This window comes from Brachyhypopomus gauderio, chromosome 19, assembly GCF_052324685.1.
Source record: "Brachyhypopomus gauderio isolate BG-103 chromosome 19, BGAUD_0.2, whole genome shotgun sequence".
Taxonomy (NCBI): domain Eukaryota; kingdom Metazoa; phylum Chordata; class Actinopteri; order Gymnotiformes; family Hypopomidae; genus Brachyhypopomus; species Brachyhypopomus gauderio.
The window spans coordinates 3,854,492-3,869,920 of record NC_135229.1 but is presented as its reverse complement, the minus strand read 5'-3'; the positions used below and the strand labels follow the sequence as shown (position 1 = coordinate 3,869,920).

Genomic DNA, 15,429 nt, shown 5'->3' with positions numbered 1-15,429 from the left:
AATATCACTGTCTGTATCTCAGTACTGAGCAGGTAGGATTTATGTCCAATGTTAAAGTGAAGATCAGTTCAGAGCTGTCTGGAGCCACACTGCACTCTGAAATAGGTCAGCTAATAAAGGACCTGAAGACCACACAGGTGGTTCATAGGAGTGAACCAGCGCTGATCTTACCTGAGATGCAGAGGAGAAACACAAAGAGAAAGACAGAATCCATGAGAGAGTAACAGCACATGTAACAGTTGCTGCAGGACACAAATGACAAACACACTTCCTGCGTCAGACACTTGGTCATGTGCTTTTTGTTCACATCATTTTTCTCACATTTTTTGCTCTCTCGTTATCATGTCTGGTCCCGCCTCCACCTGCCAGTCAGGTCATTATTTGTTTTTCTAAGTACCTCATTCCTTTTTTCATGCCTCGGTTTATCTCCTCACTGTCTTTTATTGATTTCAGGTGTTTCTAGTTTTGTTATTTATTTCCTTGTGTATCCTTCTCTTGCTGATGCTTTGTTCAGGTTAATGTTGGTGACATGAATTTCTTTTCAGCTGTCCTTGTTTATGTATCTCAGTAGTTTAAATGTAAAATGTAAAAAATAAATGTAAATGTGTCATATTTTGTCAATTGTGATTTTTCACCGCAATCGAAATTTGTCCTCCGCTTTTTACCCATCTGTGCAGTTAGAACACACACACACACACACACACACACTAGTGATTACTAGGGGGCTGTGGATCACATGTGCCCAGAGCGGTGGGCAGCCCTAGCCCAGCACCCGGGGAGCAGTTGGGGTTAGGTGCCTTGCTCAAGGGCACCTCAGTCATGGCCTCAGGTCTGGGAATCGAAACCACGACCCTCCAGTCACAAGACCAGTTCCCTACCACCAGGACATGACTGCCCATGGCCCATTAACTGTATCGAGTGTGAGTGAAGCAGGATGCCGAGACGAGAGAGCAGTTCCAATATCGTCGTTTTATTTACAGATAATAGCACGTTTAGCTCCAGCAAACACAACACGCAGATGAATAGACTCAACAAAGACGAGCAACAAGCATCAGCACATCAGCACATATTACATACACTCACATCCGACGAAGACGAATGGAATCATTCGTCCCAAGATCACACTGTGGCAGAAACTGTGGCAATTGCAGCGACCCCATGATCACACACTCCATTTTTGTTATTTTGTCTCTGGTCAGTGTTGTCTCTATGTAAACTTCTTCAACTTCGTGGAGAAGCTGGATGCCTTTTGCAGTGTCTCCCCAAAGCGTCATGCTGCTTTAGTTAGATTGCAGCAGTGACTGAATACACGAGGACACACTGTGGAACTTATGAGGCTGTCAGATACCTACTGGGTTTGCAGAGAACAAGCACTGAAGGCCCTTCAGAGATATATGAAAGCACAACCCTTGATGAGATCTGTGAAAGATCTGCCTAACCTGGCCCTAGGTTGACCTGGGAAAATGTACAAAAGCAATTAACTTCTCATTCATCCTCTGCATGGAAATCACCATCCTATCGTTTTAACTCACTGTTGTTGCATCAAACTTAAAATGTTTTAGAAATGTCACATTCCATTATGTAATGCATATGCCCCTGTCACATCCTTGACAAAATTCCTGGAGTGCAGGTTACACTGCTAACCAGAAATACCAATATTGCTCCAACTACTGAAACCCACACAAACATGACAGCTCCATGCTTTAGATGGAGAAACAGATGATGCATTAGTTAGCAGTTTACTGAACTACAGTACTCAGTAAACCAATGCTTCATGTTGAAGGGATTCTTGTTCCTCTCCTGTATATCTTCTATGCTTCTTTCATTTCTGCTTTTGTCTGAGGCTGTTTTATCACATTTGATATTAAACTGAAGGTTTATGTTTAGTTCTGTAATTTTTCTGAATGTCTCTCTGGCTGTTTTCTGTGCCACAATGCCATGTGCACAATGTACTGCTGTGAAAATGTGCACTGAGGTTTTAGTAGTTTCTGAAGATTCAGAAGTTTAATACATATAATCGTTTTTATTAACCAAAGCTTTGGACAAAACAAAATCTTCAAACAAATTACAAACATGTTTTATACCTAAAACAAACACAGCAATAATGTTAACAAGTTATATCATTAATTAATAGTAATTCCTAATTCAATTACAACAAAAATGAATAGAGAAAGAAAAACAATGCAGCGTTTAATTAATTAAGAGAGTAAAGGAGGTGTGATTACAGCAGAGGGGAGACACACTGGACTCTCATCAGTGAGGAGGCGTCTCAGACCATCAATGTGAAACACTGAACTCAGGACCCTGGGGTTTAAACAGTTTGAAATGAGACACGGGTGTAAATAATAATGAGTGAACTGGTGATTGTGGGCTGGAGTTGGAAGGGGACGTGATTGGTGTATGAGACCTGGCGGGGTTCAGGTGAAAGTGAGATGTCAACTTAGACACATTAACTACTACTGCAGGCCTGGAACTGTGTGAGATCCTGAGGGACTTCTTGAGATTTTTTGTAAGTTGATGTCATTCCACGGTTGTCAGTCATATTCATCATTAAGCTTATTTTCCAGCAGTAATGCTTTGCTGGAAAGATTCAAATGACAATCTCCTAAGTAAAGTTCACAGGCCAGCTAAAGTCACTGAAGTCACTGAATCCATTGTGCAGTATCACTAAGGCCCCGCCCCCCGTCAGGTCATGTTAAACATTTTGAAAGCAGGGGGGTAAAAGAACTACACCCCATAACTGCCCTGCTCTCTTATATTCACATCTATATCTTCCTTATAAAGCAGTTTTAGTATTTTGACAACAAATCTGATACCCTACAGATCCCAAAAGTGTTTAAATTAAAATGATGTAATAATTGGAAATGAACTTAAATTACTGGAGAAGTTGTTCAGATGAAGGATAAAATCAAACGATTTTGTTAAATGAAAGTACTTACTGTCCGCTTGGTGAGCAATGATAGGACCAACACACAAATTTTAATGGTTAGCAACAGAACTGTAGATGATGTCATCATGAGCATCTGGAGGCTGTTGGAACGGGGAGAGGTGAAAGATGAAGGTCAGCCAAAGTCTTCATCAGCACAACTGCTGGTTATTAAAAGCTCCACAACATCTCCAAGATACTTAATATGGATTTATAAGTGAAGCTTTATACGTCATTCTTACAAATAACTAAAGCCAGTTTATACTGTACTGTTAGCTATCACACACAAACAAATAATGATGCATCTCATCAGACCATCTAAACAAGGAGAAAACAACAATGACAACAATATTGATATGTTTGTGTTAATGATTACGTTTCAGAATAATCAGACCTTCTCCAAGCTCCTTTGTTTTGACTTCTTTGACTTGAAACCAATTGAACTGTACAGCACCGTATCGTCAGACTGAAAGAGCAGGAGAGCATTTAAAGCATTTTAAGAAGGAATTCAGAACTTCCTGTTTTTCAGGTAATCAGTACAATGACTGGGATCACACATGAAGTTCAGTACTAACCGTGGCGGCTGCAGTGTGTGTATCTGCCTCTGCAGAGCCGGCTGACCTTGGTACTTCTGGATGTGATTGAAGTGATAGTTAGATAATGTCAGTTAGTTAATAGCCAGTTAAACTACACTCCCCAGACACTTTATTAGAAACATTTATTGATAAGTATTTATCAATTTTGGAGTTGGTGTTTGTAAGTGAAACTAGACACTACAGCCCCTCTGTTGCTTAGTTTGACACAAATAATTTGCATTTAAGGTGTTAGTGGTCAGTGTTGACCAAAGGACATTTGCTTTGCTGGATATTTTCAATTACAGTCCAGGCTACTATAGTAGATACACTGACACTTAAGCAACACTCTTACAAATTCGCAACCATCCTGTGAGTGACTCATGATTGACCAGTGCAGTGTTCGTGTTTACAGTGAAGTGATAAGAGTACAATAACTAAAATCAACACTGCCTTTCAGGATTTTTAAAGTATTTTTAATAGCAATAGCTTCAATGTCTTTAGGTCTTACCCAAGTCAGGGACACTTACTAAACTTCCTCTTTGACATACAGATGCTACAAACCAGAACGGTCAGCAGCAGAAGTCCCACCCCCATCAGACTCCAAATGATGGTGATCCTTTCTTCCCTGTAGAGGGGACAATAAATCAATAAATGTATGTTGTTATGTACACTGGAAACATCTGTAGACGTGATCAGCAATGAATCATCAGTTACTTGGTTTCCTGGGTTTGTTCTTTGTTTTCAGTTGTATTCATGTGAGGTCTAGCTGTAGAAGAAATTGTGGCATTTTGTCTAAAAAAAAGGAAAGAAAAGATATGGTGTTGTGGTGTTAACCAGATAGTAGACAAGAAAGTGTGAGGTTGTTAACCATAAAACTAAAATGAACTCTTACAGAACTGACAAAAGATAATCATACAGTAGCCTACTATTTTAGAATGTAGAAATTCATGTAACGTCATATTTACAGAAAAGTATTAAAATTATGGAGTGAGTAACAGAAAGGAAAAACATATTATACAAGGATCAAGAAATGAGTATTTCCATTTGGACACTATAAACTACCACCTTAATAAATGCATCAGGTGCAACGTATAACATAACACCATAGTCAGGCACCATATTCACAATTAACAGATGTCATGTGATGGACCTCAGTTGTTTTCTTAAGTACAATATTGGAAAGTGATGATTAAACTTACATACTGTCCTTACTGCTGGAAACTGCAGTCACAGATGTCGTTAAAGTGGAACAGAATTACCAAATTAATTTTATAATCACCCAAAAGAGCAAAATTCTCATTTAAAAAAATCAACACGTGCTGCTACCAGAAGTGTCTAGTGTGATGGAGCTGTGTCCAAATGCTAAAAATGAGAGAAGGTCAATTTTGACCACCTGATGATTTCTACCACCACTTGTAATACAGTGCTGTTTACATGTCAATAGTTTTAGAGAGACCAGAAATTACTGCAACATGCCAGTATTAGAAAGACCAGTATTTGTGGTTCTTACAGTGCTTACATGTATTTCACAATATAATAACTGCAGTGTCAAAACTCCCCCCCAGTTGAAGGCTTTTGGTACAGTACATGGTATTTTCACATTCAGTGTTTTAGGAAAAACTGGTGAATCAAATGTGATGTGTAAACTAAAAACTGACGATAGCAGAGGAAGCTTTGTGTTGCTTTGTAAAGTGAAAAATGTGAAGACAGTTGTGTTTAGCGGATTTGTAAAAGGTAAGTCTGTGTAATAGTGTATATGGATAGTGTAGTAATAGTTATCCAACCTAACCAACTTAGTTAATGACATCAAACACCTTGTTCCTGTGGGCATAACACTATCTGTTCTGGTACCTGGAGTGGTGTGTTGATTGGTCTCTTTGATGGTGGTTAACTTACTGTCAGGTGTCATTGTCACAGTTGTTGTCACTAAGAAGAAAGAATGAACAACTTAATCTTTCAGACACATTCTGGTATCAGTGAGAACATTTTTCAGCATGATGAGCTGTGGTTGATACCTCTGTTCTCCATACTGAAAATGCTGCATTCAGGACACAACAGAGACCAAATATGAAAGAGTCAAACTGACTCACTTCTACTCTTTTACACTGGGACCAAATCTAGTATTACACCACAGAAACTGGATTAGTTGTTCTGTCTCTAGTCAGTGCTGTCATGTTTTTAATGTTCATCGGCATATATTTTATAATAATAAAAATAATAATAATTATTATTATTTTTTAATTACTTCATTAAAACACAAAGGTACATGCAAACATACCTGTGACGGGCAGGGTGAGCGAAAATAAATGGAAGCGATCACGCCAAGTCTCAGGGAAAAAGGATGGTTTAATAGAAAGTGTGCAAACCAAAACCGGTGCAATAATAGAATAGAATAGAAATGCAAATAATCCAAATTCAAGGATATAATGACCAGCGGTCAACTGGTACAAAGACAAGACATATATAGGCAAACAAACGACCCTCAGGTGAGACGGATCACGGGCTCCGCCCACCTGAGGGACGCACATGACGTCACAACACAACAACAGCCGCTGTGCACGGAGGCGGCCGGTAGGGGGCCGCCTCACCGTGACAGACCCCCCCACCAAGCCACACTCCCCTCCACTGGGTGTGTGGCACACAGCGGCTGCACACAAAACACGAAGGGGCAGGAAGGCAGGGACAGGCAGGAACACACCTCCTGCAGTCCGGGAGCTGGAACATAAAACATAGAACATTAAACAGCTCGCCTCCCCGGGCGGGACCCTGGACCGACCAGGCCGTTAACAACACAAAACCACGCCCCGGTCGGTCACAGGGCCCTCACGCCCTAACCGGCGTTTAGCCAGAGAGCCCCAAGGGTGTGCGGACGAGGAGCTACGACTCCTTTGTCGTCCTTAGTGTGTGTGTGTGGGTGCAGGTTACCTCCCCGAGGCGTGGCTACTTCTCCTCCTGGACCTACCTCCTCCCAGAGTTGACCCCGGCCCTTGGCTAGGGGTCACCCCAGCCTCCTGGGGAGCCAACCCCTCCCGGGGCCCCTCATCGCAAGGTGGACTCCTCCACTCAACCCAGGAGCACCAGAGACCGAGGCCCAGAGCACCCCCGATGCGGGCTAGGGAGCAGCCCCAAGGGCCTCCTGGTCACCCCGGGCAGGAGGGAGGATCTCCCTCCTCAGCAGGAGCTTTTCAGACCGGAGCCCCATGGTCCCCTAACATCCGGGGGCCCCAGCCCTCTAGGGAGGGGCTCTTCATGACCGGGCTCCGGTCACCCCACAACACAAGGGGGCTCCTGCAAGGTGGAGATCCCCACAAGGTCCAGGAACACCGCCAAGGAGAAGCACCTGCACAGAAAACACAATCTCACACACACACACACACACACATATACAAACACAAAACACAAACGCGCCTCACAGACGCCCTCCGTGCCGTACCCCGTGGCACGGGACCACAACCGGTCCCCCCCAAACACACATTTAAGGGGAGGAGCATGTGTGGAATTACATTCAACAGTTGACAACACGCTAGGACAAAACATACACGCTAATACTAGACAAGCAAACAAAAACAGCGTACACACAAACAGACGGGACCCACAAATGCGCGCTCTACATACAGACACAGTGACGCGTCGCTCACGTTCGCAGTCGCTCCCCACATGAAACACAAGACAACACGGGGAGCGAGGCGACGGTGAGGAGCGGCACCAGCGTCACACAGAACACGTAACACACAACACAATGAGCGCGCATACTGATCCTCACGTCCGTTCACGCATACACACATTTACAACAACACGAAGAGTTATCGCCAGGAAGACAATCCTGGTCCTCGCCGTGCCACGGACACAACACGAAAACACGGCGGAACTCTTCACACAAACCGACAACAGACACGAAGAGCTTTCCCAGGGCAGACTGCCCTGGTCCTCGCACAAACACACACAAAACACATAAGCACGGCGGAGTACTTCAAACAAAACACCACGCAGACAAACACTTACCACGAGACATGACCACGAACGAAGGAGAAAGAAAAAGAGACTGGCGGCTTCCGAAGGGTGGCTGGTCATTCTGTGACGGGCAGGGTGAGCGAAAATAAATGGAAGCAATCACGCCAAGTCTCAGGGAAAAAGGATGGTTTAATAGAAAGTGTGCAAACCAAAACCCGTGCAATAAATCCAAATTCAAAGATATAATTTGAATTTGAATAATTTGAATAATGTAACTGGTACAAAGACAAGACATATATAGGCAAACAAACGACCCTCAGGTGAGACGGATGACGGGCTCTGCCCACCTGAGGGACGCACATGACGTCACAACACAACAACAACAGCCGCTGTGGACGGAGGCGACCGGTAGGGGGCCGCCTCACCGTGACAATACCTCTGAGTGCATCAGTGACTGTGAGGTGAACAGGAACCTGTACATCTCCAACAGAGCACCAGTACCAGCCAGCATCGCTCTTCTTCAGTCCTGTCATCACTACCGTGAAGGATCTTATTCCTTCCCTAATCCACACTGCTGAATTCTGGGATGTGTGAGTCCTCCCCACTGTGTAGCAGCTCCAGTCTGTAGATCTGCACCACTGCTTCTGTTTATTCTGATATGCAGCACTGTAGAGACACTGGACACTGACGCTGCTCCCCTCCTCTCCACTCACTCTGCTCCCCAACACAGACACCGCAGGAGCTGAACAAACACATATAAATACAGCAGTGTAAACATGTCCTCCATCATAAGAAACATCTGATAGAAGCCTTACAAACAGTCAGCAAGTCTATATCTAATACAGAGGGATTTCTTACCTGCACTAACTGTTAGATACAAATGATCCTTATCATCCGGTTTATATTTACCACCAATTTCAGCAGCACACCAGTACCATCCAGAGTGATCAGTGTTCAGTGTGTTCAGTTCCACAGTAAACATATTGTGGGTTGGATGATCAATAACTGATGTGCTTCCATGTGTGTTTGCATAAGCTACTATGGTGCAAGAGGACCAATAGTATCCATGACACCAGTATTTGTTGTTTGATTTATAGGATTCATCATAAAAACATGGAATAGTGACAGAATTTCCACTTTTTACAGCAACGTGCTTCAGCGTCCTCATGCTCTCTGAGTCTGCAGAGACACACACACACACACACACACACACACACACACACACACTGCTTTACAAAGATTACTGTCTGTATCTCAGTACTGAGCAGGTAGGATGTATGTCCAATGTTAAAGTGAAGATCAGTTCAGAGATGTTTGGAGCCACACTGCACTCTGAAATAGGTCAGCTAATAAAGGACCAGTTACACCCATGAAACTGAAGACCACACAGGTGGTTCATAGGAGTGAACCAGCGCTGATCTTACCTGAGACGCAGAGGAGAAACACAAAGAGAACGACAGAATCCATGAGAGAGTAACAGCACATGTAACAGTTGCTGCAGGGCACAAATGACAAACACACTTCCTGCATCAGACACTTGGTCTGAGTCATGTGCTTTTTGTTCACATAATTTTTCTTACATTATTTGCTCTCTCGTTATGTCTGGCCCTGCCTGCACCTGCCAGTCAGGTCATTATTTGTTTTTCTATGTACCTTGTTCCTTTTTTCACACCTCTCATTTATCTCCTCACCCTCTTTTATTGATTTCAGCTGTTTCTAGTTTTGTTTGTTTGCTTAGCTTGGTTTTTATTTCCTCGTGTATCCAGTATTCTCTTGCTGATGCTTTGCTTAGGTTAATGTTGGTGATATGAAATTCTATCCAGCTGTCCTTGTTTAATGAATCCTTGTTTATGTATCTCGGTAGTTTAACTGTATCGAGTGTGAGTGAAGCAGGACGCAGAGACATGAGAACAGTTCCAATATCGTTGTTTTATTTACAGATAATAGCACATTTAGCTCCAGCAAACACAACATGCAGACTCAAGAAAGACAAGCGACAAGCACAACATCGACACATATTACATACACATCCGATGAAGATCAATGGAATAATTCGTCCCAAGACCCACACCAAGAGGTGGAGACAGAGCTGGAAATTGTGGCAATCAGAGCGACCCCAGATCACACGTTCCTAGTCAGTACTGTCAAGACCCTCTATAGAAACAGCAATGCACACTGCCTGAATTTGGTCCTGGTGGAAGCCTCATAGCCGAATAAGCACTATGTGGCCTTCTTCAACCTCGTGGAGAAGCTGGATGCCTTTTCAGCATCTCCCCAAAGCGTCATGCTGCTTTAGTTAGATTGCAGCAGTGACTGAATACAGGAGACTGAATACACTGTTGAACTTATGAGGCTGTCAGATACTCATTGGGCTTGCAGCATACAAGCACTGAAGGCCCTTCAGAGAAATATGAAAGCTATAACGATGCTTCTTGATGAGATCTGTGAGAGATCTGCCTGACCTGGCCCTAGGTTGACCTGGCCCTGGGTTAAAATGTACAAATGCAATTAACTTCTCATTCATCCTCTGCATTTGATCTCACTGTTGTTGCATCAAACACTCTGCAGGAACACAGCCTGGACCTCTCCAGTCTACAAGCTGATTTATGGTTTACATCACACAATACAAGCACTGAGGTTTGAGCACTGAGAAGTTTGCAAAGATAGTTCAAGGTGCGTCAGAGAAGGCAGTGACTCTCAACCTGTATATCTTGTATGCTTCTTTCATTTCTGCTTTTGTCTGAGGCTGTTTTTACCACATTTGATATTTATACTGAAGGTTTATGTTTAGTTCTTCTGTAATTTTTCTGAATGTCTCTGTGGCTGTTTTCAGTCCCACGATGCCATGTGCACAATCTACTGCTGTGAAAGTGTGCACAAAGGTTTTAGTCATTTTCTGAAGATTCAGAAGTTTAATACATACTATCATTGTCATGTAGGGCTACGCCCCCTTCTCCTAGCTGTCACTCCGGTTTCCCTGTTCCTCGTGTCTGTGTTGTTCCCTGCTCATTGATCCCGCCTTGTTGTCTGTTTCTATGGTTTCCCCTGTCTGCCACGCCCATGTCGTCATTGTCTTCACCTGTGTCTTGTTAGTTCTGTGTATTTATAGTGCCTGTGTTCCCCTAGTCTGGTATCGTTTGTTTTGTTCTGTCAGTCAGTTTTGTGCTTTGTTCATTTGCTCATTCTGTGATTTTGGTGTTCTTTGTTCCTCGTGCGATCTCCGTTTGTTCCTGCCTGGTTTGTGAGTTCTCCTTGTGTTGTGATCATGCCTGTTTACGTGTTTAACCTGGATGGCTCTCCCATTATGACCCCTGCCTGTGACTACGACTCTGATTATGGAATCCCCCTTAATAAAGCTCGCTCTCCTCAGCATTTGTGTCCGCCTCCTAGCTCCGCAACGCGTCACGCGTTACAATAAATTTTATTAACCAAAGCTTTGGACAAAAAAATTTTTTCAAACAAATTACTAAGAGCGTTTAATTAAGGAGGTGTGATTACAGCAGAGGGGAGACACACAGGACTCTCATCAGTGAGGAGAGTCTCAGACCATTGATGTGAAACACTGAACTCAGGACTCTGTGGGATTTAAAACAGTTTGAAATGAGAAACGGGTGCAAATAATAATGAGTGAACTGGTGATTGTGGGCTGGAGTTGGAAGGGGACGTGATTGGTGTATGAGACCTGGCGGGGTTCAGGTGACAGTGAGATGTCAACTTATGCACACTGACTACTACTGCAGGCTTGGAACTGTGTGAGATGTCTGGAGACCTGAGGGACTTCTTGAGATTTTTTGTAAGTTGATGTCATTCTACGGTTGTCAGTCATATTGATCATTAAGTTGATATTCCAACAGTAATGCTTTGCTGGAACAATTCAAATGACGATCTCCTAAATAAAGTTCAACGGCCAACTAGTCACTGAATCCATTGTGCAGTATCACTAAGGCCCTGCACTCTGTCAGGTCATGTGATGGGTGTAAAAACATTTTGGGAGCAGGTTGGTAAAGGAACTACACCCCATAACTTCCCTGGTCTCTTATATTCTCTTTATAAAGCAGTTTTAGTATTTTGACAACAAATCTGATACCCTACAGATCTCCAAAGTGTTTAAATTAAAATGATGTAATAATTGGAAATTAAATAACATTACTGGAGAAGTTCTTCAGATGAAGGAATTACTGTCCGCTTGGTGAGGAATGATAGGACCAACACACGAGATTTAACGGTTAGCAACAGAACTGTAGATGATGTCATCATGAGCATCTGGAGGCTGTTGGAACAGGGGAGAGATTAAAGCTCCACAACATCTCCAAGATGCTTAACATGGATTTATCAGTGAAGCTTTATACATCATTCTTACAAACAACTAAAGCCAGTTTATACTGTACTGTTACCTATCACACACAAACAAATAATGATGCATCTCATCAGACCCTCTAAACAAGGAGAAAACAACAACAATAATAATATTGATATGTTTGTGTTAATGATTACGTTTCAGAATAATCAAACCTTCTCCAAGCTCCTTTGTTTTGACTTCTTTGACTTGAAACCAATTGAACTGTACAGCATCGTATCATCAGACTGAAAGAGCAGGAGAACATTTTAAGCATTTTAAGAAGGAATTCAGAACTTCCTGTTTTCAGCTAATCAGTACAATGACTGGGATCACACATGAAGTTCAGTACTAACCGTGGAGGCTGCAGTGTGTGTATCTGTCTCTGCAGAGCCGGCTGACCTTGGTACTTCTGGATGTAATTGAAGTGACAATGTTAGATAATATCAGTTAGTTAATAGCCAGTTAAACTACACTCCCCAGACACTTTATTAGAAACATTTATTGATGAGTATTTACTCCAATTTTGGAGTTGGTGTTTTGTAAGTCAAACTAGACACTACAGCTCCTGTTGCTTTGTTTGACACAAATAATTTGCATTAAAGGTGTTAGTGGTCTGTTTTGACCAAAGGACATTTGCTTTGCTGGACATGTTCAATTACAGTCCAGTCTACTATAGTAGAGACATTGACACTCAAGCAACACTCTTAAAAACTCTCACAACCATCCTGTATGTGTCCCATGACTGACCAGTGCAGTGTTTGTGTTTACAGTGAAGTGGTAAGAGTACTTAAGTACAATAACTAAATTCAACGCTGCCTTTCAGGATGTTTTAAAGTGTTTTTAATAGCAATAGCTTCAAATGTCTTTAGGTCTTACCCACGTCAGGGACACTTACTACACTTCCTCTTTGACATACAGATGCTACAAACCAAAACGGTCAGCAGCAGAAGTCCCACCCCCATCAGACTGCAAATGACTGTGATCCTTTCTTTCCTGTAGAGAGGACAATAAATCAATAAATGTATGCTATGTACACTGGAAAGATCTGTAGAAGTGATCAGCAATGAATCGTCAGTTACTTGTTCTCCTGGGTTTGTTCTTTGTTTTCAGTTGTATTCATGTGAGGTCTAGCTGTAGAAGAAAATGTGACATTTTGTCTAAAAAAGGAAAGAAAAAATATGGTGTTACGGTGTTAACCAGATAGTAGACAAGAAAGTGTGAGGTTGTTAACCAGAAAACTAAAACAAACTCTTACAGAACTGACAAAAGATACTCACTGATACAGTACTGTTTAAGACTGTAGAAATTCATGTAAAGTCATATTTACAGAAAAGTATTAAAAATATGGAGTGAGTAACAGAAAGGAAAAGCATATTAAACAAGGATCAAGAAATAAATATTTACATTTGGACACTATAAACTACCACCTTAATAAACACATCAGATGCAACGTATAACACAGCAGTTCCACTCTGAGTCAGGCACCATATTCACAAATAATAGATGCCATGTGATGGACCTCAGTTGTTTTCTTAAGTACAATGTTGGAAAGTGATGATTAAACTTACATGCTGTCCTCACTGCTGGAAACTGCAGTCACATATGTCGTTAAAGTGGAACAGAATTAACAAATTAATTTTATAATCACACAAAAGAGCAAAATTCTCATTAAAAAAGTGTCCAGTGTGAGGGAGGTGTGTCCCAAATCTAAAAATGAGAGAAGGTCAATTTTGACCACCTGATGATTTCTAACACAACTTGTGATACAGCACTGCTTACATGTCAATAGTATTAGAAAGACCAGAAATTACTGCAACATGCCAGTACTAGAAAAACCAGTTATATTTGTGGTCCTTACAGTGCTTACATGTATTTCACAAACCCATCATTCCACCCCCCCACCCCCCCGGTGAAGGCTTTTGGTACAATAAATGGTGTTTTCACATTCAGTGTTTTAGGAACAACTGTAGAATCAAGCGTGACATATAAACTGCAAACTGATGATAGCAGAGGAAGCTTTGTGCTGCTTTGTCAAATGAAAAATGTGATGACAGTTGTGTTTAGTGGTTCGTAAAATGTAAGTCTATGTAATAGTGTATATGGATAGTGTAGTAATAGTTATCCAACCTAACCAACGTAGTTGATAACATCAAACACCTTGTTCCTGTGGGCATAACACTATCTGTTCTGGTACCTGGAGTGGTGTTTGAATTGGTGTCTCTGGTGCTGGTTTTCTTACTGTCAGGTGTCATTGTCACAACTGTTGTCACTAGGAAAGAATGAAAAACTTAATCTTTCAGACACATTGTGGTATCAGTGAGAACATTTTTCAGTAAGATGAACTCTGCTTGCTACCTCTATTTTCCATACTGTTAATGCTGCATTCAGGATACAACAGAGACCAAATATCAAAGTCAAACTGACTCACTTCTACTGTTATACCAAAGACACAAGAGTAGTTATTCTGTCTGCTGTCAGTGCTCACATGGTTTAAATGTTCATCGATATATAATTTCACCATTTACTTACTTCATTAAAACACAAATGTAGCTGCAAACATACCTGTGAGTGCATCATTGACTGTGAGGTGAACAGGAACCTGTACATCTCCAACAGAGCACCAGTACCAGCCAGCATCACTCTTCTTCAGTCCAGTCATCTCCACCTTGAAGGATCTAATCCCTTCCCTGATCCACACTGCTGAATTCTGGGATGTGTGAGTCTTCCCCACTGTGTAGCAGCTCCAGTCTGTAGATCTGCACCACTGCTTCTGTTTATTCTGATATGCAGCACTGTAGAGACACTGGACACTGACGCTGCTCCCCTCCTCTCCACTCACTCTGCCCCCCAACACAGACACCGCAGGAGCTGAACAAACACATATAAATACAGCAGTGTAAACATGTCCTCCATCATAAGAAACATCTGATAGAAGCCTTACAAACAGTCAGCAAGTCTATATTTAATACAGAGAGATTTCTTACCTGCACTAACTGTCAGATACAAATAATCCTTATCATATGATTTAAATTCATCACCAATTTCAGCAGCACACCAGTACCATCCAGAGTGATCAGTGTTCAGTTCCACAGTAAACATATTGTGGGTTGGATGATCAATAACTAATGTGCGTCCATGTGTGTTTGTATTGGCTACTATGGTACAAGAGGACCAAAAGTATCCATGACACCAGAATTTCTTGTTTGATTTATAGGAGTCATCATAAAAACATGGAATAGTGACAGAATCTCCACTTTTTACAGCAACGTGCTTCAGCGTCCTCATGTTCTCTGAGTCTGCAGATAGACACACACACAAAACTCTTACTGAGGAACTGCTTTACAAATATCACTGTCTGTATCTATATATCTGTATGTCTGAATCATTACATGTCTGGAGCCACACTGCACTCTGAAATAGGTCCGCTAATAATGGACTCAAACCCATGAAGGTGTGAAAACCACACAGGTGGTTCATAGGAGTGAACCAGCACTAATCTTACCTGAGATGCAGAGGAGGAACACAAAGAGAATGACAGAATCCATGAGAGAGTAACAGCACATGTAACACTTCCTGCAGGTCACAAGTGACAAACACACTTCCTGCATCAGACACTTGGTATCTTCCTGCATCAGACA

The 15,429-nt window shown here is 42.0% G+C and overlaps 1 protein-coding gene and 1 long non-coding RNA gene across 2 annotated transcripts; both read right to left on the bottom strand.

Moving 5' to 3' along the window:
* Window positions 1-2,117: 2,117 nt before the first annotated feature.
* Window positions 2,118-14,704, bottom strand: LOC143483346 (polymeric immunoglobulin receptor-like). Its single transcript, XM_076982189.1, has 8 exons — window positions 14,682-14,704; window positions 14,354-14,631; window positions 4,216-8,194; window positions 4,029-4,126; window positions 3,502-3,557; window positions 3,321-3,392; window positions 2,940-3,030; window positions 2,118-2,304 (listed from the first exon to the last, which is right to left on the bottom strand). The coding sequence occupies exons 1-3, from the start codon at window positions 14,702-14,704 to the stop codon at window positions 7,569-7,571; spliced, it is 927 nt and encodes a 308-aa protein (XP_076838304.1). The 3' UTR covers window positions 2,118-2,304; window positions 2,940-3,030; window positions 3,321-3,392; window positions 3,502-3,557; window positions 4,029-4,126; window positions 4,216-7,568.
* LOC143483272 (uncharacterized) lies at window positions 9,404-13,113 on the bottom strand. The gene is made up of 5 exons (XR_013122459.1): window positions 12,871-13,113; window positions 12,687-12,784; window positions 12,145-12,200; window positions 11,965-12,036; window positions 9,404-11,722 (listed from the first exon to the last, which is right to left on the bottom strand). It is a non-coding gene; the product is annotated as an uncharacterized LOC143483272 (long non-coding RNA).
* Window positions 14,705-15,429: the final 725 nt, after the last annotated feature.